The following is a 27,851-nucleotide window of genomic DNA, read 5'->3' as shown; positions in this document are numbered from 1 at the left end:
TTTGGGAATTCCAAGACTATTGATAAATGCCTGAATATTGTTCAAAAATAAGTAGTTTCAGGGTTTTTAAGAGTTACTGAATTGATTAGCACTTCCTTCTCTGGGCAAGGGTTAGTTCAGATGTACTACTACTATGCATAGTGCATATATCTGCCAATATAATTTTACAGCTTGCACTTCCTAAGTAGCTGTTTTTAGCTGCTGTTCTTTGTTGACAAATTAGCTCTCATAAAATCAACTCTGGGATTTCTGTATTACTTGTTTGTTTTTTTTAAAAAATTGTGCGTGTCAATACAATGTCATCACAATTAACAATTTTTAAAATAAGCTGTGAAATGTCAGGTTCCTGCAATAGCAGGATATCAGAACTCCAGAAGGCATCATGTAGAAACATTATGCATATACCTTCTCAATTTTAAATCCTATTGAAGCCAAATTAAGTAAGTGTCTAAGTGCTTTCCTGAATGGTACTTAAGCACATCATTAAACCCTTGTGTTAATTAGTCTTAAGCTTTCCTTTTTGAAAAAAAACAAACCTTGATCCTGTTGTTCTCTTTAATGACAATCTTAGTTCCTGGGATTGTGAGTCATGGAAACTGGAAGGCTTGTTTCAGGGATGAATCAAGTCCAAATTAATGTTTTTAATGCCTCTCTAGCAGACTAGAACTTGAAAATAAGTACATCAAACAGTATTCTCCGTGGGACTGCACAGGAAAAATGCACTATATAGTTCCATGTGGTAAATATGTTAACTTTATTATGTATACCAGTTAAATACTTTAGGAATGTTTTCTGCTGTATTTAAGGAGGCTACAAGTGGAGACTAACTAGGACATTGCAAATAGCCATAGTAATACAAGACTTAAAACCAATTCCATCTGTGGCTTGGAAAAAGTCTCTTTAAAAGAATGAAAAGCGAAATTCCCATTTTATCAGTGTGCAGATGGCTTTGGGAAGTCTGCCGGTTGCCACAGTGAAGGAAATTATTGTGTGAATAAACACAGATAAATTGGCAACCTGCACAGTATTCATTCTTTGTGATGTAGTTTGTGATGTAATCCTTTTTAGATAACAGCTTTTAAAGATAGATTGTACTGTAGTGGTTAATGTGTGAAAAATAAAATAACTAACAGTAAGTATTTTTTCTTCCTGCCAAAAAGGCATTTTTTCGCAAAAAGAGTTTTATTTTAGAGGTGATATTTCAAATATATCGAATCAATAGTTTAATATGTTCTTTAAGGAAGACAATCTTTATGCCTTAAGTATTTTTTTTTCATTTGTCATTCTTCTCTTTGTCATTGCTAAGTGTAACAGGATCCCTAAGAGGAGAAAACCAATGTGGAATATGGCTTTATATACCAATTTGTAGAAAATCATGTCAGCTGCTTTTGTGACAAAAGCATAAATACATTACAAAAAAAAAAAAGAGAAAAAGAAGTCCAGAAATGGAGGTGTAATGGGTCTCTAATTCCTGTACAAAATCCAATTAAGGCAATATTCCAAGCTGATGAATGCGCATACATGCATATATAAATCTTGGTGTAGACTAGTATTAAATTCCATTTTAAACGCAGATTTTGAATTCATGTTAGTGGGGTTTTTGTTTGTTTTGTGGTTTCCTTAAGATTGAAGTAACAGCCCCAATTGCATATGCTATTTTATCAGTTTTAAAGCTTTCATATTGTTATAATTTAGGTTGACTAAAGTGTATAACTTAGCCTGTGGAAAGTGCAGTAGTTAATCCATTAAGGCTAAAACTGTCTTGTACTTGCCATGGGGTGCACGCGTGCCTCTGTGCTGGTATAATGACACTTTCCTGTGGGACATGAGCTCAGGAGTAAAGGTCCTGAGCCATCCTGTTGCTCATCAGTGAAACCCAGGCCCTGATGTGCTTAAAATTTTACTCAGCAAGTCTTGTCTAAGGTCTCTGAAGTGTGTCTGTGTAAGAAAAATGCTGTGAATACTAATCTGAAGTAATTTGTAGTTCAACTAGGGAGGAAAGCCCACTACTTGTATTTTGGAGTTTCAATGAGTGATTCGGTTTAGAAAAACAAAGCATAAAAGTATATTTTAGAGAAGACACTGTGATTGTAATTATACTGGTGAACTTCTAATTTCTGAGCAAGATTTTTTCATGTGGAAGTAGAAGAATTGAGCGATACATGGCCCATGCTAAGGGAACTTTCAGATGAATGTATTAAACAGATGAGACAAAGATGGCTGCTTCGATTCGGAAGAGTAGGTTAAACATTACATTGTCACCTACTGTAGATATGTGGAGTTGTTTTTGTTTTGTTGGATAGATACTTTGATGGATAATGTAGATTTCTTATGAGTTGTCTTTCTTCACACTCATGAAACCAGGAGTAGATTACTCCAGTAACAGAAAGGCCCTTGAGGCTAATATGCTTCTAAAATTACTGATACGTCAAACAAGATTTTAGAAGGCTCTATATTGCCATAGGCAATATAGTAATTTTTTGTTTTATGCCTTACAGGTCTGTGGAAGACTGTCAGACATTTGAGTGTAATTCAAAAGATGGATGTTATTTGCATGTGCTTTGTTACTGCAGATACTCATCTGTACAACATCTTAGTTGCAGTATATACACCTGATAGTATTATGATAACAATTTGCTTTTACCAGTAGTTAGGAAATTAGTAATTGGCGAGGTGGCAGAATGATTTCCAGGAAATACTGTATGCAGCAAGTACAATGACAGTGAGCTTTTAAATTAAAAGTAACTTATTGCTGAGGTGTTCTAAAATTTGGAAGAGTATACATAGGTATGATTGTTAGTCTAACATTAACCTAGCAACCTGAAGCTGAAAGAAAATAGAATTTCTATAAATGTTGTAAAGCTCACTGTCTTTGGGCCTTCAGAAGCTTTTTATATTAACCTCTGTGTTTAACAGACCTTTCAGCCTGTCATTGGGAAGAGAGAAGAGCACCAGTAGCACTTAACCCTGTTCTCGGAGATGGCCCTTTTCAGATAAGGCTAACATGCAGGACCAAGCCATGTTCCCCCCCTCCCTCCTTTCTTATATTTACTTCCCCAAAGCTTTTATCTGAAAGCTAACTGGTTTGCCCTAGGAGCTCCCCTGAAACCTGTTAAAGCTGATTTGTGCTTATCTCCTGAGTATTGTTTCTTAAATGCTGAATTGCGTGGTTGAATGGTTTATGAAAATAATGACTAATGTTATTGGTGGTGCAGCAAAGAGAATGTGCTTAGAACAGAAGGGAGACTTTCTGGGCAGCAGCAGTAATTGTTAGCATGTGCTGGTTAGTTTTAAAGATACTTATCTTCATTGACAGAACAACTGTCTCATGCTTTGAATGCCAAGTTATAATAAAATGCAAGTTGATAGGGTAAGCGACTCACTGGAAAACACAGCTTGCCATTTTGTTTGCTGCTCTCACTGCATTTGCAGCTGTTAATGTGGGGACCAAAGGCAGGAGTAAAGTTGGTTTGGGAAGGGGCAAGCTTGGGAGAAATAGAGGGACAAAGGGATAAAAGAGTCTTATCACGTGTATGTGTCTGACCGCTCAGTATGCTGGTGCATACATCAGTATGCCTGATGCTTGATCACCGCAATCTGTCCTGAGTTCTTATTAAATCCTATTTCTCACCATCTTGTGCGTGGATGTGCTCTGATCTTCGGTGTGTGTGTGAATGCTGATAAACTTCAAACCAGGCTAACCAGGGAATAGTAGAAGGGATTTGAGTGCCAGCAGCTGGTGTGAGACCGTGGAAGTTGCAGCCTTTTGGGTGTGGGGGCCAGCTCGTGGGGAGGAGCAGAGTGTGGGTTCCTCTAGCAGGGTCAGATTCCCCTTGCCTGGAGAGGAGATACAGGGTGGGGCTGTCCATGCTGTTTGTGTGAGTGCTCTGTGGGTTTAGACGAATGCTGGTAAAGGCACTTTTTTCTGTCTATATTTGATCTGTGAGGCCATCTCCCTCTCTGTCTGTCTGCCTTTGTTGGGAAGCCTTACCACCAGATGGATCTGGGGACAATGGAACTGCAGCAGCCCTGTGCCCATCAGGATGGAAGACTCATCCTGGACTCTGAGGGTTGCCTTAATTTGGCTGCTCAGACACTTAGTGGGTTTTTTGCCAGTGTTTGTATAATTCAGTTTTTACTTAGAGAAAATTTTACATCTGTTTTTATGTCCTTGTTAAAGAAGCTACATAGCGTCTGATTTAACAGTGATGCAAAGAATCCTACTTGTAGAGCCTCATCCCATGTTTCCTGGAATTTCTTCATTAACAGTTGTTTCAGTTACTCAGGTTTTAATATGATGTGTTCTGTTATGCTGCTCAGTTTGTTTACTGTGTTAAGCACTTCACAGAAGTCTTTTATATCTTTAGCTGCTGTCTTTTTCAGTAGTACTTGCAGTCCCCTCCAGGTGTAAACGCAAGGGTTGGTTTGGGTTTTTTTTTTTTAGCAAGGCCCATTTGTTTGTTACAATGTTGATTGTTACTATTTCTGTTCCTATCCTTTAATCCTTTGTATACCCTATCCTGTATTTTGACTTCCCTTATTTTTGTTCAGGGTAGGCTTAGCAGATGTGTCTGGCAGACCTCTTCAATCTCACTGCAGGTATGCAGTCTAAACAATCAACTAGTGGAGCTGTGCCCTGTTAGGAACAAACAAGGCAAGGAAACATCTGTGAGCGTAGCCTCAGAGGCAGGGAGAGAGCCTTTGTGCTGAACAAGTTTTATTCTGTTGGTGATGTTGGAAACTTCATCTCATTTCCTTGAAAACAGAAGGAATACGCAAAAAATTTTTCATGCACATGCTATCATTCTGTGTGTGACAATGAGGTAATGTTTCAAGGTGTCTTTTAAAATTATTTTTTTATGTATGTTATATGCTGTCATAAGTCCATGGTTGGTAACTGCATGCTTTTTGGTTAGGGGAAGTTCTCAGGAGAGAAGAGCATTCCTTCTTTGAGAGCACCTGGCCATGGGAGAAGTTTTTCCATGGAAGAACAGGGCAGGCAGAAATATATGTGCTGACTGGAGAGCTCACACCTGGGAGGTTTTCTGAAAGTAATAGAGAAGAGACACAAAACTAGGCCAGAGATGATGAGAAGAGGGAAGATTTTTCTGTTGACCCAGAGGAGAACAAGTAGTTTGTTGAATCCAAAAAGGCTATTGAAGGTTGCTACTGTACAGAGCAGGTCTGGAGGAAAAGGGTCCTTGTTGCAAAGCTGTGGGCAGAAAAGGTATTTGTTTTCAAATGGCTGTATTTTACCACTCTCTCTCAAAAGAATCTGGGTTTTCAGACGGAAAACAGTTTGTTCAAGTTATGTTCCAATAAAACATCACTTCTTCAAAGCCCTTTCAGTATTTTTGGTTCACTTTAAAGGAAAAGTGCAGACAGATCTGTCTCAAAGCTGTGGCATGTTTGAGATCCAGTCATAGCATAAAACTTAAAAAATGTTATATCTGGGGAAATATATTAGGTCACCTTTAAAGAAGTCCAGCTGACTGCATCATGAGGAGTCTTGAGAGATTTGAAGAAAACTTGCAACCTTCTGTGGGAAGCTCTCTGTTGTGAGTGAACTGATAAATCAGTTCACAGTTTTAGCATTTTGTAGCACAGTTCTTACTGGCTGTAGAAGATAGTGGTAGAGCTGCCAGAGCATATTGGGATAGGCCAAATGTGGGATGACAGAAATTAAAGTGAAGAAGAAAGTTGTCCTGCACCAAACTTGTCTCTTTGAAGCCCAGAAGGAGCACAGTTCTTTTAAAAGTGAAAAACTCTCCCAAGAAGGTGTACACCTTGACTGATTATCTGCCTGTGGATTTTCTGAGTACAACTCCTTGGAGATTTCATAGCCCACACTGCACATGACCCACCTTATCAGACAGAGGGAGAGTTACTTTGTAGCTGCATTAACCTTGAATTCAGGCTAGTCAGGTTTCCTGTTACCAAAAAAAAACCCACCAAAAACCAAACAAAAATTAAAATCTTTCCAGTCATGTTTATGAGTGGAACTGCAGTTCAAATGTGATCCCTTTTCCCCACCCTTCAGCATTAACTAATCTTTGTTCCAAATCAACATTCTAGTCTTTTTCCAGCCTAAACGATTCTATGATACTAGGACTTCGGAAAGATCCACATTGTCTTCTGATTTTAATTACTTTCAATTAATTTCAGTTAATTGTTTCCAGTATATACCTGCTCCCTGCAGGTATATATTCTACTTAAGTAGAATACTCAACCTGAATTTGACTGTTCCACCCCTGGGGAGATGCTTCTGGAAGCTTTGTGTTTAAAAGTCTCCCTGGGTCTGGGTCTGCCTGTTCTGAAGTCTTTTCTCACTTTGATTTCTGTTTTTCCTAAAATGCAATGATTGCATGAGAATTTGAATCTGAAACCTGAGAAAAATCTCTCAGAATTTATGCACATGCAGTTGTTTTCTCTAAGAGCTTGTGAACTTGCGTCTGTCTGTGTGGACCTACTATACATTGCTTGCTTTTGTAAAGAGGTAATATTAGTTATATAAGAAGTAGCCTTCAAAATGTCAGTACAGTGTTTGTAAACATAATAGTCATGATGAAAACACTAAAAAGATTACGGGGTGAGTAGTCAAAATCATTAAATATTGAAAAGGCTTGAAAAAACAAGCAGTATTCATCAGAAAGCAGTGTTTTTATTACTGGCTATTACTGGAAAATATGTGATTTCATGTTTGAGCTTGATCAAAGCAATATCTAACAAAAAATGGGAGATGTATCTATGCATATGAGATGAGGAAAAATTTTAAGAATTGAATTTGGTAAAAGGATTATTAGGCTTATTAGTCTTATTAGTTCTGGTAAAACAATGATGGCATTATGAGTAGAAGTGAATTAATCTTTTCAAACGATATGCAGGACTTATGACGGAATAGTTTAATGGGTTTTTTTTTTCAAGAATTTGAATAGTTGCAAATTTGGAAGATAAACAACTTGAAAGTTGAGATTAATGATGGTTTTAGGATGGGTAATAAGTAATGATTAAACTTATCACATTAAATTTAATATGAGTAAATATTACTCAAAAGAAGACTAAAAATTCACCTGAGACAATACTGATTTGTAAGCTAATGAGCAGAACTGATGGATGTTAGCTGAGGCACTGAAGGGAAGACTCTCAACTGGCACATCTCATTATGCCAATTCAGGGATGTAAGCGGCACTGATGTTTGTGTGCACATACCTGTTGGGTGATGTCATTTGAATGAAAGTTCCAGCTTCTTTAGGTAGTGGTAGTCATGCTTTGAGAGCTTTCTCAAATTACAGCAGCCCCATGATTTGCAAATTTTACCTGAAAATATATTTTCTTTTATTTATAAAATCAGTAAATAGTATGAAAAAATACTGCAGACAAAAATTCTTCTGTTCCAAGCTTTGGGAGTTGAAGTGCAAGGTGGGCTGATATTGAATTCAGGTCTTCTGCTTTCTGCAATACTTGCAAAGTGGTCTGTACACGTGTTTATGAAATACAATAAATAAAAGAACATACATATTGACTTTCCCTTGTCTGAAAGTGGTGACCATTACATTTGAGCCTGACAATTCATCTGCTTATGCACAGCGGTTCCAGAGTCTTTAACAGTCCCATACTTAGTCTTGGACACTCACAGTAGTCACAATCCCTTGTGAGTGATGGCAGTAGTATTGGCTGGCATTTAGGGAATGAGGTTTTGTTAATAAAAGGTAACTCTCTGTATATACCTTCCAACTCAAGCCTTTCTATGATTCTATGAACTGTCCAGTCACAGCATTTTTGATACCTTTCTGCACCCTAAGGGTGCTCTCTCAGTAAAGTAATACATAGAATATCTGTTCTTAAAATCAGACTTTCTGCATTCCATCATTTAGCACATTTTTCAAATATTTAGAGTCAAAAACAACCAGTCCTGATACCTAAATAAGTTAAATATCAGTAATTTTTTACTTATATTTATTAGTAAAACTAATCATTTTTCCTCAACCATGTATGAGTAGTGAAAAATCAACAAAGTAGCTCTCTTTGCTCACTAGTGACATTTTCTTCATGCATGAAAAATTATACTGCATTCAATTTCATTGCATTTGACATTCCCAATATAAAAAGTGTATCTTAGCAAGGTGAAAACTTGCAGAAGTGACTGGAAAAATCTCTCTTGTGCCATTCCCATCATTTTTTGTAGGCCATTACGTTGCTTTTCCACTTCTCAGATTTTCTTTTTTAAACAATTTTTTTTTTCAGTTCTTTTGTCATGCTTCTGTCTTTTTGGCATCTGTTTGTGTCTAATATTTCATTTTCCTTTATGCTTACTTCGCAGAAAATTTCCATTTATGCTGAAGAGAATAACCAGGATATTTTATTGCCCATTTACTCTGGAGTAACTCTATATTTTAATTTTTCAAGTATTGCATCTTCTTAAAATTAATATTTTAATGAACTAAATATTCGCAAAATTAGTGCTGAAACATTTTGCAATAAAGAGTTGTAAACAACAACAGCAACTTTAGGAAATTCATTGCTTTCTTGATTTAAACCCCTTGGCAAAAATTATGACATATGGGTGATTCAGCAAGTTTGTGGACTAAAGAAGCCTAAATTTAATGGATGTTGAGCACCATCAGCTACCTTAGGTGTTATCCTCGGTTAGATTTCAGTGTTAATTTCAAACTATCAAGATGCATGTAATGCCTAAACATAGACCTAAGCACTGAACCAAAATAAAACCCATTTAAACATTTTGACTGAAGAAATTATCATAATCCCTATGTTTAAACATGAAAGTACATCTAAGGAAACTAGTAATTTTAAAAAGGAAGATGTTTATAGTAGTATGTGCACTTGTTCTCCTTATGAATGACTATAATTTTATGTGTGTTGCAGTTATTTTTTTGTGTGTATTTGTTATGTCCTCAAATATGTGATATGCAATTCTGGAGAACTGATCCACTGTGAGAAAGTATGCCATGGATTTTTTTGTTGGTTTTTGGTTTTTGTGTTTTTTTTCATGGCCAAGAACTGTTCCCCCCCCCCTTTTTTTGTGTCAAAATTTAGTGTTTATCTGTGTACTGAGTTTATCCATATGCTTTTGATGTATATAATCCTCTCTCATAGTAGTATTCAGTAATCTAACAGAGGATAGAAGTGAAGTTGAAAATTTCAACATGGCTTAACACTGAAGATAAGTTGTCTTGGTTTGAAAAAAATTGTAAGAAAGATTTTACTGCATTCAATTCACTTTTTGTGACTCACACTGTATAGCTTTAAGTAATATATATGTATATATAATGATTAGAACTAGATGATCTTTAAGGTGCCTTCTAACCCAAGCCATTCTTTGATTATATGATGGTGATTATGGCATTTAATTTTAATACACATTAGTTTTTGGGGTATTTTTCTTGTGGGAAGATCCATAGTTAAAGCTAGGTGTAGAAGCTAAGTTGATCTTTATCAGAATTCACATACTGGGAAAAACTGGTACTGTCAAATCAAGTACTGAATTATATCATGTGGCAGCCTTTCAAAGATAAGAGTTAAGGCATCAGCTGGGGGCTTCCATGAAATTTATTATCCATGTTCTCTTTTTGCTTGACCTCAGTGAAACCCACACAGTGTTGATGGCTTACACTTGAAATTAGATTTGCCCATATACTGATCGTGGTGTGTACCTGGGACTTCTTGTGTGCATGTTTCATGTTCATCTGGTCCACTGGAAGAAGACACCTAAGCATGTATATTCAAAAAAGCGCTGCTAGCCATTCTAGGTAGAGCACATTCTTGTACCTGCAGCAAAGGATGCAATTTAAAAAATGAGTAATGTTGCAGATGTATCTATAATCAGTTTTTGGTTATTGGTTAGCTTGAAATGTCTCTGCATTAAGCAGACTGATTTTACATAGCTTAATCTACAGACACTTCAGGATTTCATTGTCACGCACACAAGGTGTGACCCTTGTTTGGTGCTCTCTTATGAAGCCAGAAGCAGGCTCTTACAGTACAATGTTCCTGGATCCATCATTTAGATTCCTACTTGCTCCAGGAAAGTTTTCCTTAAATTTTGTCTGGAAGATATGTTTAGGCCACAGTAGAAGTTACTATGTTTGATACAGCAAGATATTACAAGTTATTTAATCAACTCTAGGTTTAGAAGGCCACACTAGATGGCTGAATGTCCTTTGGTTTTCAACTTTAAAAGTTCTACGGGTGAAGCTGCTGCTCCACTTGCACCGGAACAGAGGAGACTTCAGCTTCTGAAAGCATTAGTTGGTGAGACTTGCACAAGTGGGAAATCAAATTGCCCCAAAAAACCTAAGTGATGTGATTTACCTGTCATGACACTGCCAAGTGTCTTATTTCCTGAGATTCAGATGATAGTTCAGTCAAACAATTAAGAGGATCTATTTACATCCTACTCCTCTCATGAACTAGGAAGAGCTTACCAGATACATTTTAGCAGAAACATTAAAACAGCACATCTCAGTGACACATTGAAAATCATGTTATATTTTTGTAATGTCTATATAGCCATTCAAATTCTTTAGTTTCACATCTGTTCTGTAATATGATTATTTTGAAGGTACACTTCAATGAAATGCATTAATAGGCATTGAAAAACAGAGCATAAATTGACTAGCTGCTCATGTGAGGGTTGCTTGTATGTAATTTTATGTGAATACTTTTACATTTCTTGTTGTTTGTTGTTTTAAGCTGTGCCGATAATATAAAATTCACACCAACATGCCTTTTTTTAAGCTGTAAAGCTTGCTGGTTTGCTTGTATTTTAATTGGTTCATTCTGTTGTCAGCTTTTGAGTATGGGAGACAATTGTCACACTTAGTCAAGTAGCTAGAGCAAGCTGTGATTAGCTAGAGTAAGGCTAAGAAATTGAGAAGGTTTTGGATAGACTCCGTCTGTGTCATACACTGCATCCCACCATCTGAACACATATCATTCTCTTAAATTTCATTACATCTCTTGTGGTGGATTGACCCTGGCTGGATGCCAAGTGCCCTCCCTTTCATCCTGGTCTCAACTTCATTCCTGATTTTCTCTCTCTCCTCCCTCCCGGCAGTGCAGGGGGACAGGAAATGGAGTCTGTGATAAGTTCATCACACATTGTCACTGCCACTCCTTCCTCCTCAGAAGGAGGACTCCTCACAGTCTACTCCTACTCCGGAGTGGGGTCCCTCCCACAGGGTGCAGTCCTACAGGCACAGACAGCTCCAGCATGGGTCCCCCACTGGTTCCAAGTCCTGCTAGTAAACCTGCTCCAGTGTGGACTTCCCATGAATTCACAGCCTCCTTCAGGCATCCAGCTGCTCTGGTGTGGGATCCTCCATGGGCTGCAGGTGGATATCTACTCCATCCATAGACTTCTTAGGCTGCCTCACCATGGTCTGCACTGTGGGCTGCTGAGGGATTTCTGCTCTGGTGCCTGAAGCACCAGCTCCCTCCCTCTCCTTCTTCGCTGACCTTGGTGTCTGCAGGGTTGTTTCTCTTACGTATTCTCACTCCTTTCTTTAGCTGCAATTCTGCAGTTTTCTTTTTTCCCACCTAATGATGTTATTGCAGAGGCACTACTGCCATCACTGGTGGCTCACCTTTAGCCAGCGGTGATCCATCTTGGAGCCAACTGGCATTGGTTCTGCCGGACATGGAGGGAGGCTTCTCACAGCTTCTCAGAGAAGCCACCTCTGTAGTTCCCCCTCACCAAAACCTTGCCAGGCAAACCCAATAAAGACTCGCATATAGAAACACTCAGGTAGTTAAGACCTACAGTTGATTCTGTACTAACATCTCTAGATTTAGCACAGTGCAGATCACTTCAGTGTTTGGGTTTTTCTGTCTCTTCCTTTCTATAACTGTAGGATAAGGATTGCAATATCTACTAGCTTTGCAAAAGAATCTTGAGATGCTCCAAAAGTAATTTGAGATTAAATACCTACAGAATACAAATTACTGTTATGTTAATAGAAACAAAGCAAAATAGATGAATTATTATTATTATTTTACTAATGGTGCTTTAGTTAGAGATCACCATATTAGGAAGAGAAAAATAAAATAACGAAATAATTGAACCAGTGACTTTGTTTTTGCAGGTTCTTTCATGTTGGTTAATACATCTGGGAGATTTGCGGGACAGAAAGCTCAGCTCCTGATGCCCCATCTGAAAGAAAATGATACACATTGTATTGATTTCCACTATTATGTTTCAAGCAAGAGTGGATCTAGCCCTGGCACTTTGAATATATATGTGAAAGTTAATGATGGTCCTATTGGTAACCCGGTCTGGAACACATCTATCGCTGGTGCTTGGAACAGAACAGAACTGGCAATTAGCACTTTCTGGCCCAATTATTATCAGGTATGTTTTACTGTTTATGAAATTTTGTTTTTCATAATAGTCACCTGGTTCTTAATCATAATTTTGACTTTAAATCAAAATACCTTTCAGTATGTCTAGTTGATATTTATCTTAATTACTTTTTTGTACATGATGCTAAATGTTTTTACATACATATGGCTGTGTTTATATGTTTATATATATATTTATAGATGTGTATGAAATGCATGCACACTCATGTGCTTTAAATGTGGATGAACTAATTATGTTGAAACAATTTAGAAATTTTGCCATTGATTTCAGTCAATTACCTCTGTTTCTCTGTGATAAATTCACTCATTCTTTCAGTTCATTAGGGATGCTGGAATTGAATGCCAATAATTTTATTACAGTAGAATCTTCAAGTTTGATTCAGATCAGCAATATTTGTTTCTTTAAAACCAGTCGAATCCTTTGAATTTTCAGTTTAAGTCTTTGCTCTGAATGTAATATCCATTTATTCTGTCCAGTAGTAAACGTAAATATAATAGTAGCTGTCATAGGAATGGAGTTCTGATTGCATCCTAGAGATTTAGGGAGAATTTCTCTTGACAGTTCCTTAGGGTGCTGCTTTTCTGTAGGAAGGTTTACAGAATATACTGATATTTACTGTTGTGTAGTAGTTCAACAGTTTTTCTCCTTCTTCCCATGAAAGTATAGTCTGTATCTGCACAAACAAGTAATGTGGTGTAATAAGAGCAGACCAGTAAAACACAGATGTTATTGAGGCTCCTCCATCTTTGTTTGCAGTTTGGAAAGTTTTGTTTGGATTTTATTTGGTCCCTTATACTGAACATTGTCACCATAATTATGGCGTGAAGATTTCTGAAGAAAAGCTGTCCCAAAGATATGGGTTCTTTGACTGTAGACCTCCCTAGGAAGTACAATATTGCTCTTCCACCATGTTTTTCCAGGGGGGGTCATCTTAATTCCTACATCAGTGCCCTGATTATCAGTGTCATGTGTGGCAGAGTCTTGCTTCTGTTCCTGCATGTGTGGTTCCAGGTGACTAGGTTTCTCATGATGAGTTTGTCAGTGTCCACTCTGAGGTACTCTAGGAGGTTATAGTGGACTTCTTTCTGTAGCTGCAGCAACTGATATATGAGGATGTGTCTCAAGTGAACTGAACTCATTCCTTTTGAACCCTTTTTCTTCTAAGGAAAAAAAAGAAACTGAAGGACTTCCCAGAGTTTTTAGCGCTGTGATTGTTTCACCTGCAATGAAACAGAAAGTTCTGGTCCAAAAGATGAGTTTGGAGTGGCAGGATCATATTACTCTTGGAACTTGGGATACCTGTCAGTGGATGCAATACTTGAAGACCCAGGAGAACACACTCATTAATATTCCCTTGCCTTCTGTCGTGTGTGGCTATGTTGTAGAGGGGTTATTCACAGGGTCCACATTTGTATCCAGTGTTCTGCCCAAGATTGCTAGGAATTGCTACAGCTGCATTGTTGGGGCTTCCTGGAGAGGATTCAGGGTAAGCTTATGAACATCTCATCAAACTTCATGATATTGATCTCCTATACTTGGCTGCAGGCTCGACAAGATAATACTAGTGCCTTTTCCTGGAGGGCAGGCATATTAGCAGAGCTGAGGTTCACTGCAGCCATGTGGGACAAGCTGTATCCTACCTGACTCTGGAGCATGAGGCTATATCCTGATGACAGAGTCCAAGCGTGGTTTAGCCATACCTTTACATCTCTCAGGCTGAAAGATTTTGTTGCCTGTCTGAATTTAAGGAGTGTTTAGATGATGCTCTTAGTCATATGGTTTGGTTTCAGATAGTATTGTGAGGAGCAGGGAGTTGGAATTGATGATCTTTAAGTATCTTTTCCAACTCAAGATACTCCACGATTCTCTGGCCTTACAGCAAGACCTCACATCACCAATTTGATGTCAGTGTTGAGAACACCCTCCAGTGATGCTAAAAAACCTTTCTATGTTGCCTGAAGTAGTGAGGACGAGCCTGTGTGGTTAGCCTCAGTGGATGGTGGGAGAAGAGTATAGAGCATCCCACAGACAATTTCGTGGCAGACATTGGATATAACTTTGAGCTGTTTGTAACATGGAATCTACTGGAGGGTTTTATGAACATGCTGGGTCATTCAGGAGCACTGAATACTGGGCAAATGTGTGAATGTGTCACTAATGCCCAAGTCTGGACCATAATGTCCCCATCTGTGGAGTGAATTAGTGGAGGAGCTTTCAGTTTCCTTCTTCTGAAAAGAGTCTGGTTTTTATGCAACAGAATTGCTCTGCAAATCATCAGTCAGTAAAGAGGAGGGTTGTGCTGCAAAGCCTCACTGTAACTCTTAACCAAAAGGCTATGTGGACTGGGGAATTTTAATAGAAGCAGCATTGACTCTGACTATTAATTTTAAGGTAAATTAACATATTCATAAAAATACATGCAAGCTCCGACAGTTTCAGATGTTATTACTAATGTTATTAGTAATAATCTATATCAGATTTCTAACAGTGTGATACATCTAACTGATGTCTGAGTAATATGGGCACTTGGCCACAGAAATAGAAAGATAACCTTTCTCGTCCTCTTCCTCCTTGAAACCTGCCATCTGAACTGTTCGTCCTTATTTGTAGGTGAACCCTTATATGCTTGGATGGGGTACTGCAGGTTGGCAAATTACAATGCATTATCTGATATGTAATAGGTGCTGAACCTGCCAGTCGTGGGTTCCATGTGCTCTCTTTACCTCTGGAAATGTAGAAATTCTTGCATTATCTTTCTTTCACTGAGGAGTACAGTAAGTCGTTTTCTTTGCATTTGCTGCATCTAATCTGAAATAATACCTGGTTAGGTACTGCAATTTAGCTGATGTGCCAAAACATCTTATGCTATGTTAATATCCATGGTGATGCAAGGAATCACTGTTAAATACTGTTTAACTTCACTGGTTTTATTGTAGATAAGCTAATTTACTCTTGAGGAAGTGCTGTCACTACTTTGACAGCTTATGGTCAATTGTCTCCATTTTGGTTGCCTGCATCCTTTCAGAAATCTGTGATGCAATTTCCTCACTCACCTGCTGACACTTAGGATTTTTCATTGTTTCTGAACTCTTCCTCCATGTTCACAGAGTCAGTTGTGGGGGGAGGCAGCTGTGCAAGCAGCTGGGAGAAGGGCAGGAAGAGGAGAGTATATGTGCATCTTGTGAGAGTGTGCCTCCAAGTTGGGTGACAACTCAGATGACTGCATGAATGGTGGGAGAAGGCAGAGGACCCATCTGACAGGTGTACAGTACCCAGTCTGTTTCCTAAGCTGCTATTCATTTGATTCCTAAACTCCAACCTCTTTTGGCACAAATCCATGTTTTCTTCACAAAACCTCCAAAATGTACAAGGCTTCCTCCCAGTGATTTTCGAAGGTTGTCTGGCCTTATTGAACAAAATTAGGAGAAGTCCACTAAGAAAATTTGTAAGGACCTTTTAGCTTCTTTTATATGAAGGATGATAAGTTCATGATGAGTAATCTTCAGGAGAAGACGTGGCATTAGTAGATGAAGGGACAAAGCAATGTAATCATTCTTTGTTGTGTTTTAAATCTCATAATCCATGTATCCATCTGCATGTCTGTGAATGCCTTATAATTCCATTCCATTAATGGAGCACATACAAGATGTCTAGCTGCAAATGAAACCAAAATGTACTACAGAACTCTGAGGACCAGTTATATATGATAACATTTCAGAGTTATTTATACAGTTGAGAATTTTTAAAACACAGTGTGATGTGTCTGTTTTGCTGTTGGTTTATGAAAAACATAGGCGAAATAACTCCCGCTAATGGTAGCTGACTACAAATCAGATTAGGTAGTATGGAGTGAGTTTTAATCCAACTTCTAAAGATTTATTTGTTTAAACCATGTATTATGAACGCGTACATGCAAAGCATTCAAAAGATTTAATAATTAACAGTACTTTATTATTGTATCGCCAGTTGTCCAAGCTTTTTAATACCTTTCAGGTTGGGTTTACATTTAGAATTGACTTTGTAGAATTAAAGTCTTTGAAAAAAGTAATTACTTTCTTTTAGTGTACCCTTTTCTTTTTGCTAGATATTATTTGTGTGTGTTTCACCCTGTGTGAAAGATGTATTATATATATAAATCACAATTATAACCTGCAGGTAAGAACATTAATTGTTCTTTACTTACGGATTATTTAAACTTAAATTGTCAAGTATTCTGATGATTAAGGATATATTTAATTCCATAATTAATGGTCTTCTAAGTACCACTGCTTAACATCTGCCACTGATATGTCTGTGTTGCAGTCCAGTTAGTGATTACAGTATAGTTACACTAACATGGATTCAAGCTTCCAAACACCTTCTGAGGGTCAAAGATAATCAGCACAGCTTGTTCTTTTCTGCTGTGCCTCCTGGTCTCTGAACTATTTGTTTCGAAGCGGCTATATTTCTACAGGAACTAGTCTTACTTTTGTATTATAAAATCGCTTTTAGGAGTGCTCCCCTGAGGGAGCATTGCCTTCCTCTTTTTATCATTGGTCATGGGAGAAATTGTTTGCTTTACTGAGCTATTGTCTGCTTGGTGCATCTTAAGCAAGAGCATCATGGACTATATTATACCTTTAGAGACAGCCTGCAAACAAAACAAGGTTTCACATAATTGCTAAGACCTTCACCCTCCTCCTTACTTGCATAGAATTAGAATGTATACAGAAAAAGAGGACTAAACGTGATGTAGATTTCTATGGTTAGTGGTGAGATTGCTTTTAGATTTTTGGGGAGCAGTGTTAGCAGGCTGAGAGGTTCTAAAATTACGCTTTGACAAATAAATCCTGAAAAGGCAGCTCCTCTAGTCAGGAGAGGGTGGGAGTATTTGAGGCTTTTTTGGTGTATGTTTTTATTTTCTTCTAGGTTTTGATTTCTTTTTCTCATTAATTTCTTAACAGGAATCTGTTGATTAGCAAATCTGTTCATTTCAGGGTTATTTTCTTGTTTTGTTTGTATGGGGTGAAGGAGTAATTATTTTTTTTATTTTTCCCTAGATTAGTTAATGATTCTCAGACCAATTAGTAGTATTTAAAATATATTTTATGTTTTCGAAGTATTGCCATTTTGGAACATTACAATATGCAAAATGCGACTACTGGGTTGATTCTGGTGAGTGGCTTTGTGTTCCCTGCTTCTAACCCTGCAAGCAAGCAATTTAGCACAGCACCGTTAGAAGCTACACACCATCCTCCTATCAGTTTTTGTATTTTGAATTATTTGCTTTGTACTTTGCTGGGAGTCAGTCATCGCAGCAGTGAACTGAAACAAATCTTGATTAAATAAAACAACAAACTCTGCAGACTTAAAATCCAGAGATGGAATTGAAAGGATTAAAAATAACTTCCAGTGGAGTAACGTAACTGTCTATGCCACTGCACCATCTTTAGACATAAATTCCTATGAAGGTAGAATGAAAAAATGGGATAAGAGCCTGGCAGTAATTCCTGATCTTTTTTAGTAAGGACACAAAGGAGTTACATGGTTTCACTTCACACAGAGATGAGATTTACCCTTTACCATTCTGACACTTTACACTGTAAATTAGGAGTTCAGGGAATAAGAAGCAGTAGATCCAACCTACCTTTTCAAATCTGGACTTTTAAACTTTCGTTTGTTTCATAACCTGCTTTGTACATGCTTTGCTTGGAGTTTTGCTCATGCAATGTACTTAAGTCATCAACCAGGACAGAGAATTAAGCTTCTTGTGCAGTAAAGGTCAGGCTCACATTCTCATATGTTTTGTATGTTGCATTCAACTGCACTCATACAGTTCCTGAACTGCACTTGGAACTCCAGAGAAACTTTGAAATGCATATTGCATTTGGAATCAAAAACCTGTGTTAGGCATCTTAAACAGCTCTTCTTCATTGACTTGGGTGCTTTGGAAATAATTATTTTGGGAAAGATGCACCAGGGCAAACCACATATCTAAATTTAAAACCCCAGCAGTCTAAAAATGGCCAAGAATCAGCAGGCATGTGCTTTCTGTCATATACACAAGGCTCTGTTATTTTCTCCTGTCCCTTATTCCTAAACCAGGAAAGCTTCTTGGTCTTCAGAAGAGAAATGTTAAGACAACAACTGGTTTAAAAACAAAAAGAGAAGAATAAGATTTAGTAAACCTTAATGTCAGGAGCTCAATTTTCAGTCCTTCTTGCTTATAAGAGATTACTTTGTAGTCTCAGATTGGCAGCAGCCACTAAAATTTTGTTTGGTGTGCTTGGGTGCACATGTGAATGCCAAGTGTCAGTTGTGTAGGAGTGAGAGGTGGGGAGGGAAACGGCATGAAGCGAACTCCTAGCCAGGGAGGCCTGAACACATTTTAGGCAGCCCAAGTCAATAAGTTGTGATGGGCTTTTGTGGGGCCTGGGAAGGACCAGGTCAGGAGTCTCCTTTCACGTGGCTTTGATGAGGAAAGACCTGCTGTGATTGTGGTGATAAAGCAGTTATGAGTCAGAAAGGGAAGAAGAACTCAACCCACAGGGTGCAAGTCAGTGCCAATTTTCTGGAGAGGAACTGTTCCCAACACCTTGTAAAATACAGTCAAAGAAAGCAGAGCAGGCAAAGAGGAAGCGTGGTGATGCGGGCAGCGTGTGATACAGCACCGCCTGCTTGCTGGGGATGCAGCGGGGCGGGATTGCAGCCTGACGTTAAGCAGCTTTCTTAATACTCCTTTCTCTTTCTTGTTTTTGCAAAGTTCTATTTTTAAGTCTTGTGAAGTAGAGAGTGTTTATATTAGGTACAATCCACCTTTTGACTAAAAGCGTTGTAATTTTGCAACAACAAAGGCAGGAATTTACTGAGTGAGGTTGTGTGGCAACAAAACCTGTTTATTTCTATTGTTCTTTGGAGCAGACGGGTTATCTTGAGTCGCACATTTTCAGCAGTAAGCATTTATGTTGGTGAACAGACCTCCTTTCTTTGTTCATATGTAGCAAGGGGAAATGGCAGGAATGAAAAGCTAATTTTGCTCTTCACTGAAGCAGGGAGGATCAGGGACAGTGCAGTGCTAAGCTGCTTCCCTGGTTCCTGTTTGGCAGGCCTGCAGCAGGGAGAACGGTGTTATACAGCTTTGAGGGCAGTGTTCAGCGGAGTTTTTCCTGAGCAAATGAATTCAGTGTTTTAACCAGTTGTTTCCGGACTGATAAGGTGGTGGAATAATAGGCAAAAAATCCAAGGGCCACCCAGTCTGACGTTGCTGGAGTGTTGTCTCTATTTTGACTGGAGCCTTTTACATTGCCTGCGGGAGTTGTGTCATCCAGGAGAAAAGGCAAAGTTTGGAGGGACAAGTAAAAATGTTAACATTTAGCAGGCAAACTACTTTTCAAATGTGAAATGATGGAGAGAACTGGATGTGAAATAAGTTTCTATGTTTCATTTCTGGTGGAATTACTAGTAAAACTGATCCAGATTTTTGAAGAGTCTTGATATCCCTAATATAAGGTTTTCAGTGAATAAATGAGCTGTTGGAAGTGTTTCTAGGTCCCTTCCTGAGCACACTCTTACAGTGTGCAGCCCACTTGCTAGGACTTTCAGAAACATGTCATGCATATGATCAAATTCTTTTTTTAGTGTAAAAAGAGAAAATGCTTAGATAAGGAGATATTTGAGTCCATAATCTTCATTTATCAATTTAAATAAAACAAAATACCAGATTTGTATACAACAGCTGATAGTATTTCACAGCCTGTGAACAGAAGAGGGATTATATTACTATACTTAGAATAGCTGACATGTTCATAGGATCATAGAATGGTTAAAGTTGGAAGGGACCTTAAAGATCATCTCATTCCAACCCCCCTGCCACGGGCAGTGGCACCTTTCACTAAACCAGGTTGTTCGAAGCCCCATCCAGCCTGGCCTTGAACATTTCCAGGAATGGGGCACAACTTTGTGCCTCACCACCCTTACAGTAAAGAGTTTCTTCCTTAACATCTAATCTAAATCTACCCTCTTTCAGTTTAAAGCCAGCACACTTTGTCCTATCACTCCATGCCCTTGTCAAAAGTCCCTCTCCAGCTCTCTTTTAGATACTGGATGGCCGTAGTGAGATCTCCTTTATATATATATGGGCATAGTGTACCTGTAATGTGGTATCCCATAATGAAGCCAAGTTGGATGAGGCTCTCTGAGCAATCTGGTCTAGTGAAAGGTGTCCCTGCCTGTGGCAGGGAATTGGAACTAGATGATCTTTAAGGTCCCTTCCAACCCAAACCATTCTATGATTCTATGATCCCTGAAGTCTTCTCTTCTCCAGGCTGAACAACCCCAACTCTCTCAACCTGTCTTCATATGAGATGTGCTCCAGCCCTCTGATCATATTCATGACCCTCCTCTGGACTTGCTACAATAGGTTTCACGTCCCTTTATGTCGGGGGGTCCCACAGCTGGATGCAGTGCTCCAGATGGGGTCTTACCAAAGTGGAGTAGAGAGGGAGAATTGATCTATTGACCATCCTCTTCTGATGCAACCCAGAATGCAGCTGGCTTTCTGGGCTATAAGTGCATATGGCTGGGTCATACTGACTTTCTCATCCAGCAACACCCACAAGTCCTTCTCATCAGGGCTGCTCTCATTCCATTCTCTGCCTAGTCTGTATTTGTGTATATTTGTTCTTTTGTATCTGAAGTAAAAGGTACATCAGCAATGTCCCTTGGACCATGATGCATCACTATTGGCTGTAGTGCCTCTTTCCATTTACTAAAAATGGCACATTTCATGTCAGAAGAGACTAAAAGTTACCATTATTAAAGTCGATATTAGCTTGGCTATTGCTTTTAATGGAGGCATGGTTAAACTGACAGTATTTCAATTTCTAATACTTTTCTTTGGAACATACTCATAATGTCAATAATTGTAATTCAGTTGTATGTCCATCTGGCAGTTTCTCGATACATTGTCTGATTTATTTGTGACAGTGACATTTTTGGTATGTTGTCTAGAGATACAGCAGGGTATTTTAGACCAATCTTTGAGTCTTTCTCTGCTGTTGTCATAAGGAGTTCTAATTCAGTTGTTTCAAGGTTGTAGTTTCTACCTGTGGACTGAAGGAATGGCTTTGTGTTTAGAATTTACAAGCTGCTTTTTGTCCGTGAGTGTATTGCAATACTGAAATACTTCAGACCTGTTGGAGAGCTTGTAGTTAAGCTCTCCTTTTATGAATTACAGAAATTATATTGAAATCTACTCAGGTATTGCATATGTTTTCTTTCCTAAAGCTCAGGTTATTGGTCTTGCTGGAAGTTCTTTAGAAAAGACACTATTATGCAACATTTTAAAAAATAGTAAAGTCCTTGTTATCTGGCAGTAATATTTTTTGCAGAAAACTGAAGACTGGTTTGGCTGGCTGCTCCACAGGTGTGCATGTGCCGGTTCCTCATGGGTGTTTTTTTAGAACTTTGTCTATAAGTGGAGAACCTGAAAAGACCTACTTTGCTCTGCAGTAATGGCATCATGGATCTGGTAGGCCTTTCAGATGGCTTTGCACAGATCTTCCTATACTGAGCATTTCATAAGAAAGAGAGGTTTTATTTTTTTAAAAAAGTTATATTTCAATAAAAAACAGAAATTTAATTATTGGGGTATTTTTCTTCCTAACAGAGAAAACTCAAAGCCACTAGAGAATACAGAAAACAAATCAGTAACTGTCCCTAGCCCTCTGTTTTTACAGGCAGGTCTTTGCTTTCACGACTGGATTTGGTTATCTCAGGGACTTTCTTTATGGCAGTGTATTTCCCTGGGAAACTTTCCACCATTTCTGAGACCCGTCTGTCTGCTCTCTGTTCTTCACTACTGTGTTGTAACATCTCTGCACTAAGTGCAGGTTCCCAGAGCTATGCCATGGTTCTCATACCCTATGGTCTTTCAGATGTTCTCTATTTTGAATAGGCTTGGTAGCTCTTCTGGTAACAGAACAATCTCTACCTTCTTCCAAGGGCACCAGCATAATTACTTTTTTTCAGAGATCGTAACACAAATGGAGAACGTGCAACTTGGTCCCATTTGCTAATAGAGAGAAATGCTTGTTCTTTGTTCAAAGTTCAGTGAGTGAAAACAGGAACTGCATTCTGGGTCTCGGACTGCCATCAAAACTTGGGGTTACTTTGTGTACATCACCTCTCTGTATTTTCATTTCAAAGAAGTTAAGAGAGCAGTTAAGAGAGAAAGGTTACTGAATTCAAGTTATTCTTTATGCATCTCTGCTTTTTTTTCTTCTTAGGAACTTCTGTTTCCCAAGATAGTTCTTAAGACCAGTTTCACCAGGAGATGTTTTTGCTTTGTAGGAAAGAAATCTTTTGAAATTTTGAATAGTCTTGGTTTGGATCCTCTACCGAATGCTGGAAGCCAAATCCATACCCCATTCAACATGTTACTGTAGATCAGTAATACCAACTTTAAACACCAGTAAAGTGCCATCCGGCATTTAGAGGGTCACAGGCTGAGGGTTGTGACTGAGCAATCCCTTTCTGGCAGAACTTACTTCTGAAAAATTTGTTTGGTGACATTTGGACTTTGCTCATTGCCGCCTTTTGTTTTCCTTGTTACCGCGTGATTCACCTCTGGGCAACATTGGCACCGTAGGTTGAAATACTGATGTGGACAGGAGGCAGAACTAGAATGAAAAGTATTTTTGATATGTGGAGTTAAAGTCATATTTACAGCAATTTCACTCCAGGGAGACTGGGACAGAGAAATGTACACAGTTTAGGAAGTTGATATCTGGGAGAGAACAACAGGATCGGTGTCCACAGGTAAAGCAATGAGAAAGAAGTGAGAAGGAAGAGGCAAGAGGGCACGAAGATTTTTCTCACCTCAAGGTTTTTTTAAAAATCCGAATCAGTTCTCTGACTGTTTATTCAACATCAGGAAATTGTGATAAATTATGGAGCTGTATATTATCCTTGTAATATGTTTGCATTCTGTATCATTCTCTTTCTGCTGAAAGAACATAGTGTCTACATCTGCTCCAAGGTCAAGTACAGCATGTGTGTGAAAAATAGTTTCTAAACTTTGTCCTCCTCAGTGTGCTTCCTGCGATTAGGTACAAGAAGCAATTGGAGTTAACTTCCCAAGAAATAGGGGAGTATTAAAAAAAAAAAAAGAAGAAATCACAATCTGGATTTTAGCATGAACTTCTTGAGCAATGGTTTAGAAATGTACCTGCTCACATTACTGACATATTTTCTTCTATTCCATATAAACATTCTTGGTATGTTCAAAGATAAGGCTGCCAAAGTTTGGAGAGGTTTACTTTAGAGTGTGCTTAATTCAAATGACAAGAACGGTCCATTTATTTTGTGACCTATTTATAGCCGTTAAACAAACCGTGGCAAATGGATCTGCTTTACTTAATTCTCTACATTTGGTGGAAGATTAACAGCATGGAAAATACATTCCTGAAAATAGGTATGTTTGTGTCTGATACTCTGCAAATCTCTGTATACTACAGAACCATAATTTTTAACATAAAAGCAGTTTATTCTGCAAGACAGAGAACGGAAAATAAAAATACCAGTCTTAATACTTAAAGTGATTATTAGATAACTACTTTGGCAGACTAGATATTGGGGAGATTTTGTTATATCCACTGTGAGCTATATATGATCCCAGTTGTAAATCTCTAAAAGTGAGGTAAACATGAAAAAATGTTCTGGTTAATTTTAATGATATGAACAACACATTTTGAGGGTTTTATGATTGTATTTTGTTTTCAGGGTGTTCTCAACACGTTAAAAGTGTTGATGTATTTTTATATAATGGAATAGTTTTATATTCCTTGTGTTACAAAGCAACTAACTGAAATTCTCTTTTTACCTCTCAGGTTGTTTTTGAAGTGATTACTTCAGGTCACCCAGGATATGTGGCTATTGATGAAGTGAAAGTTTTAGGACATCCATGTAGTAAGTACCTATCTTCTGTTGTAAAGCCAGACCCCTAAAATGAACATGCCACTATGTTTCAATAAATGTGGAGCAAAAGATAAGGAAAATGTGAGAAAGCAATGTCGCTGCTGTAAATGTAGGCTGAGTATGTACAAAGTGTTGCATACACTAACATAGCATCATTACACCCTATTGGCTTTAAAGACATCTGTCTGTATGCACCTTGTACAGCACCTTGCATGAATCCCAGACCCCAACTGGACCATATAGCAACTCCTTTAGAACAAAATCACCAAGTCATCATGATTCTGTGATTCGAAGATTTGTGAACGAGTTTTCTGTCTGCATCAAAAATTCAGTACAGGCACAAGCTGAGACACTAGTGAGAACAGATGAGCAACACAAGAGCTGAATATATGTACAATTGTTGTTTCCAGGGCTTGGAAGGAAGAAAACTTAGTTGGTTGAGGGCTGAGACTGCTTAGGGTACTTCCGAGGTTCATGGCTCAATTTCTGCACTGTTTTACTTCCTAAAGTACATTTTCTTTTTCCATTATTAAGGATATATAATACTTAACTATTCTAAATTCTCTTAAAAATGATGTCAAAACCAAACCTTGTAAATCAAACTTTAATATAATAATCCAGATGTAATTGAACAGACTACTTAAATAACTTATTAATTCATATATATTGGTTAAATAAGGTTGATATGGTTTGAAGCTGGCTCCCTGCCAAGTCTCCAAACCTTACCACAAAAGGTCCCCCCCCCCGCAAACCTCAGGGAGAAGAGGGAGAAAAACAACCAAGAAAACCTGAAACAAGAGAGACAGCTAAAGCAATATATATATAAATATATTTACACCTATGTTACAGGTATATACAATTGAAATATATGTACAATTTCACAAGGGAACGGGAAGGGGGAAGGGAAAAGGAACAAAACCAAAATAAAATATATATATATATATGTCCCGATTAGTGGCCCAGTATCTAACAACTAAAAGAGTTAGCAAAGAAATATCTCACTACTCTCCTTGGGACAACTGAGAGTCGCTCTGGAACAATCGCCAGCAACCTCTGTCTCCCAAGGTTGGCAAAGCCTAACCAGGCCTCGCTCCCCAACACGGCAGACTCAACAACAGGGAACCTGCACCTCCAAGCCGCCAGAAGGAAAAAGCGAAGGCCTCTCCTCCTTTCTTCTTATAGTCTGGCTTACGTAAAAATCGCAGGGAATACTGGGTAAATCTGGGCCCTTCCTTGGTTACAAACTGGTCACCAAGGAAGACCTAGACCAAACTACCACAAAGGTGTATTAAGATCATACATGGAATAGTAGGTTGTAGTCTTATTGACCAAATGACTGAGTGGAAGAAGACATCAACTTCTCTGTAATTGTTCTTATATAATTTTGATCTTGTATGCATTTATTGTGGCTATAAGTAAGAGCTGTGATTCCAAATAAAAAGTAGTGTATAACACTCATAAAAATGGGTTTAGTGTTAGTGGCAAGAAGACACACACATTTCTTCAGGTACAAGAGACAGTTATGCAGAATCAGCAGCTGTTATTTCTGAATCACTTAGTTCTAATAAACACAGCAGGCTCTCATGTTGTTAGACAATATATGTGCTTCTGCATTTTGAATTTATATTTTTGGTTCAGGTAGGGTAAGTCTAAAGCAGCATTTTAGCAGCTTACTATTTTTTGTATACAGATTTTGAGAGGTTTGGTCTGTGCATTTGTACCAATCCATTCTCAAAAACTGCAAGTAGCTCTTGTTATTGTGGAGATTGAGTTATAGCCCCTAGTATGTAGAGTTCTAACGTGGTAGTGTTGAAATGCAAAAGCTTTAATGAAAAGTTCTTTGATGAAGTAATTAAAACGTTAGAAATTAAGACATCAAACCAGTTAAATTGTCTACAAGAAAATTGAAAAAGTGTGAAAATTGGAATAGAACTACTCTGTGTCTAAAACTCGGCAAAGTTCACAATGCTGTTTCTGTATATTGCCAGAAAAAATACTTTTGGAATTATTAACTCTTTAAACAAAGAATTTAAATGCAAAAAATGTTGGATAGGCAATTCCTTGTGTAGTACAAAGACAAGGCAGAATTCAAGTTGTGAGCACTTAAAAATGAAAGGGATGGGTTGTGGTGGGTGGGTAGGTTTTTTCTTGTGTTGTTTATTTGTTTTTAAAACCTAATGCCCTTCTCCACTTAGACCATACCTGGTAATTCAATAAAGTTAGTTTTCCAGAGTTTAAGAAGACCCAGAAAAAAGTAAAATCGAGTGGGGTAAAAGCAGAAGTTAAAAAAAAAAAGTGCCTGAGACAGGGGGAATATACTGAAGAATTTTACTGCAGAGTATGACATTAATAGTTTGATAGAGAAGAGGATGACTCTGGCCTAAAGAGTCTGTCTGTCCTAACTGGGAAGTGTTTAAGAAAAAAAACCCCAGTATTTGTAATCAATTTGCCATAAGGATCATTATCATGAAAATATTTCATACTTAGATATTAATTTGGGCTATTTTATTCCATTTCCTCCTTCTTATGCTGCCTTGCACTGGATATTTATCAACTTTTTCTTGGATTATGGCAGCTGGTTATTTATAAATTCCTTAAAAATGCAATTTGTCCCAGTAATAAGGTCTTTTAAAAAATATCAACACTTTAAATGGTTGTGATGCTCTGCTAGAAAATAGATGTTTAGTTTGCTAGTCTAATGCTAGTACTAAGATTTTCAGGTCAAAAGGCAATGTTCAGAGCCTGGCTTATCTGTTAGTATAGACAGTGCAAGCAGTCTGCCTGTCTGCAGTAGGATTTGAATGTTTGGGGAATACTGTGTTTTAAAGGATAAGTTTCTGTATCAAGTATCTATGTTTTTCTGTGTCATGTAGTTGACTCCTTATAGTAAAACAAAAATACACACACTCTCTTTCCTCCTTCAGTGGACATAGTTGTTGTTTGAAGATCAGTTTCATTTTTTAGGTTATTTATAGGTATATTTCCTTAACTTTTACTGGGATTGTTTTCTCTTTCTAAATGAAAGATAAGCATTTGTATGGAGAATGTATTGTGCTTTGTTTTTTTTCTACAGTGTTGTTGAAAAGAATTGCATTTAAAGAATACAGGTGTAGTTGGTGTTCTGTTAGTATTTTAGCTGTTTGTTGTGCTACATTTCTGCATTTTCTAATCTCTTCTGTAGACGCTGTGCTTGGTTGAAAAGAAAAACCTGTTCCCTTGATAACATCACTTAACCTCTTACGGTCTTTTCTAGTTGGTAGTGTAAGCATATAACAGGTTTTCCTTGAAAACATTGTTAGTTTCCATTATGATTTTTATTAATAGTATGTTATTAGAAAAGGGATGCTGAGCTAAGATAATTTACACAGCAGGAACAATTAAACAGCACCCTTCTATTCTGCTCTTTCACGGGTACAGAAGTAAACCAACCTAGAATCTAATGTGTAGTAAGTGAGCTGAATCTTTTAAAGCACAACTGTTTCATTTGCTTGGTGTATTTTTCATAGCCAGTACTTTT

General features: G+C 37.9%; 1 protein-coding gene across 9 annotated transcripts in view; it reads left to right on the top strand.

Moving 5' to 3' along the window:
- The window catches only part of PTPRM (protein tyrosine phosphatase receptor type M), a 453,290-nt gene that overhangs the window by 125,090 nt on the left and 300,349 nt on the right, over positions 1-27,851 (top strand). For all 9 annotated transcript variants that reach the window (XM_051772753.1, XM_051772744.1, XM_051772735.1 and 6 more), the window contains exons 3-4: positions 12,102-12,367; positions 24,247-24,325. In XM_051772753.1, the coding sequence (XP_051628713.1) occupies positions 12,102-12,367; positions 24,247-24,325 (345 nt within the window). The remainder of the gene's footprint in view (positions 1-12,101; positions 12,368-24,246; positions 24,326-27,851) is intronic.

Source organism: Manacus candei, unplaced genomic scaffold (assembly GCF_025592945.1).
Source record: "Manacus candei isolate 608988 ecotype Guabito, Panama unplaced genomic scaffold, ASM2559294v1 h1tg000008l, whole genome shotgun sequence".
Lineage (NCBI taxonomy): Eukaryota > Metazoa > Chordata > Aves > Passeriformes > Pipridae > Manacus > Manacus candei.
This window is presented reverse-complemented; position numbering and strand designations above follow the sequence as displayed.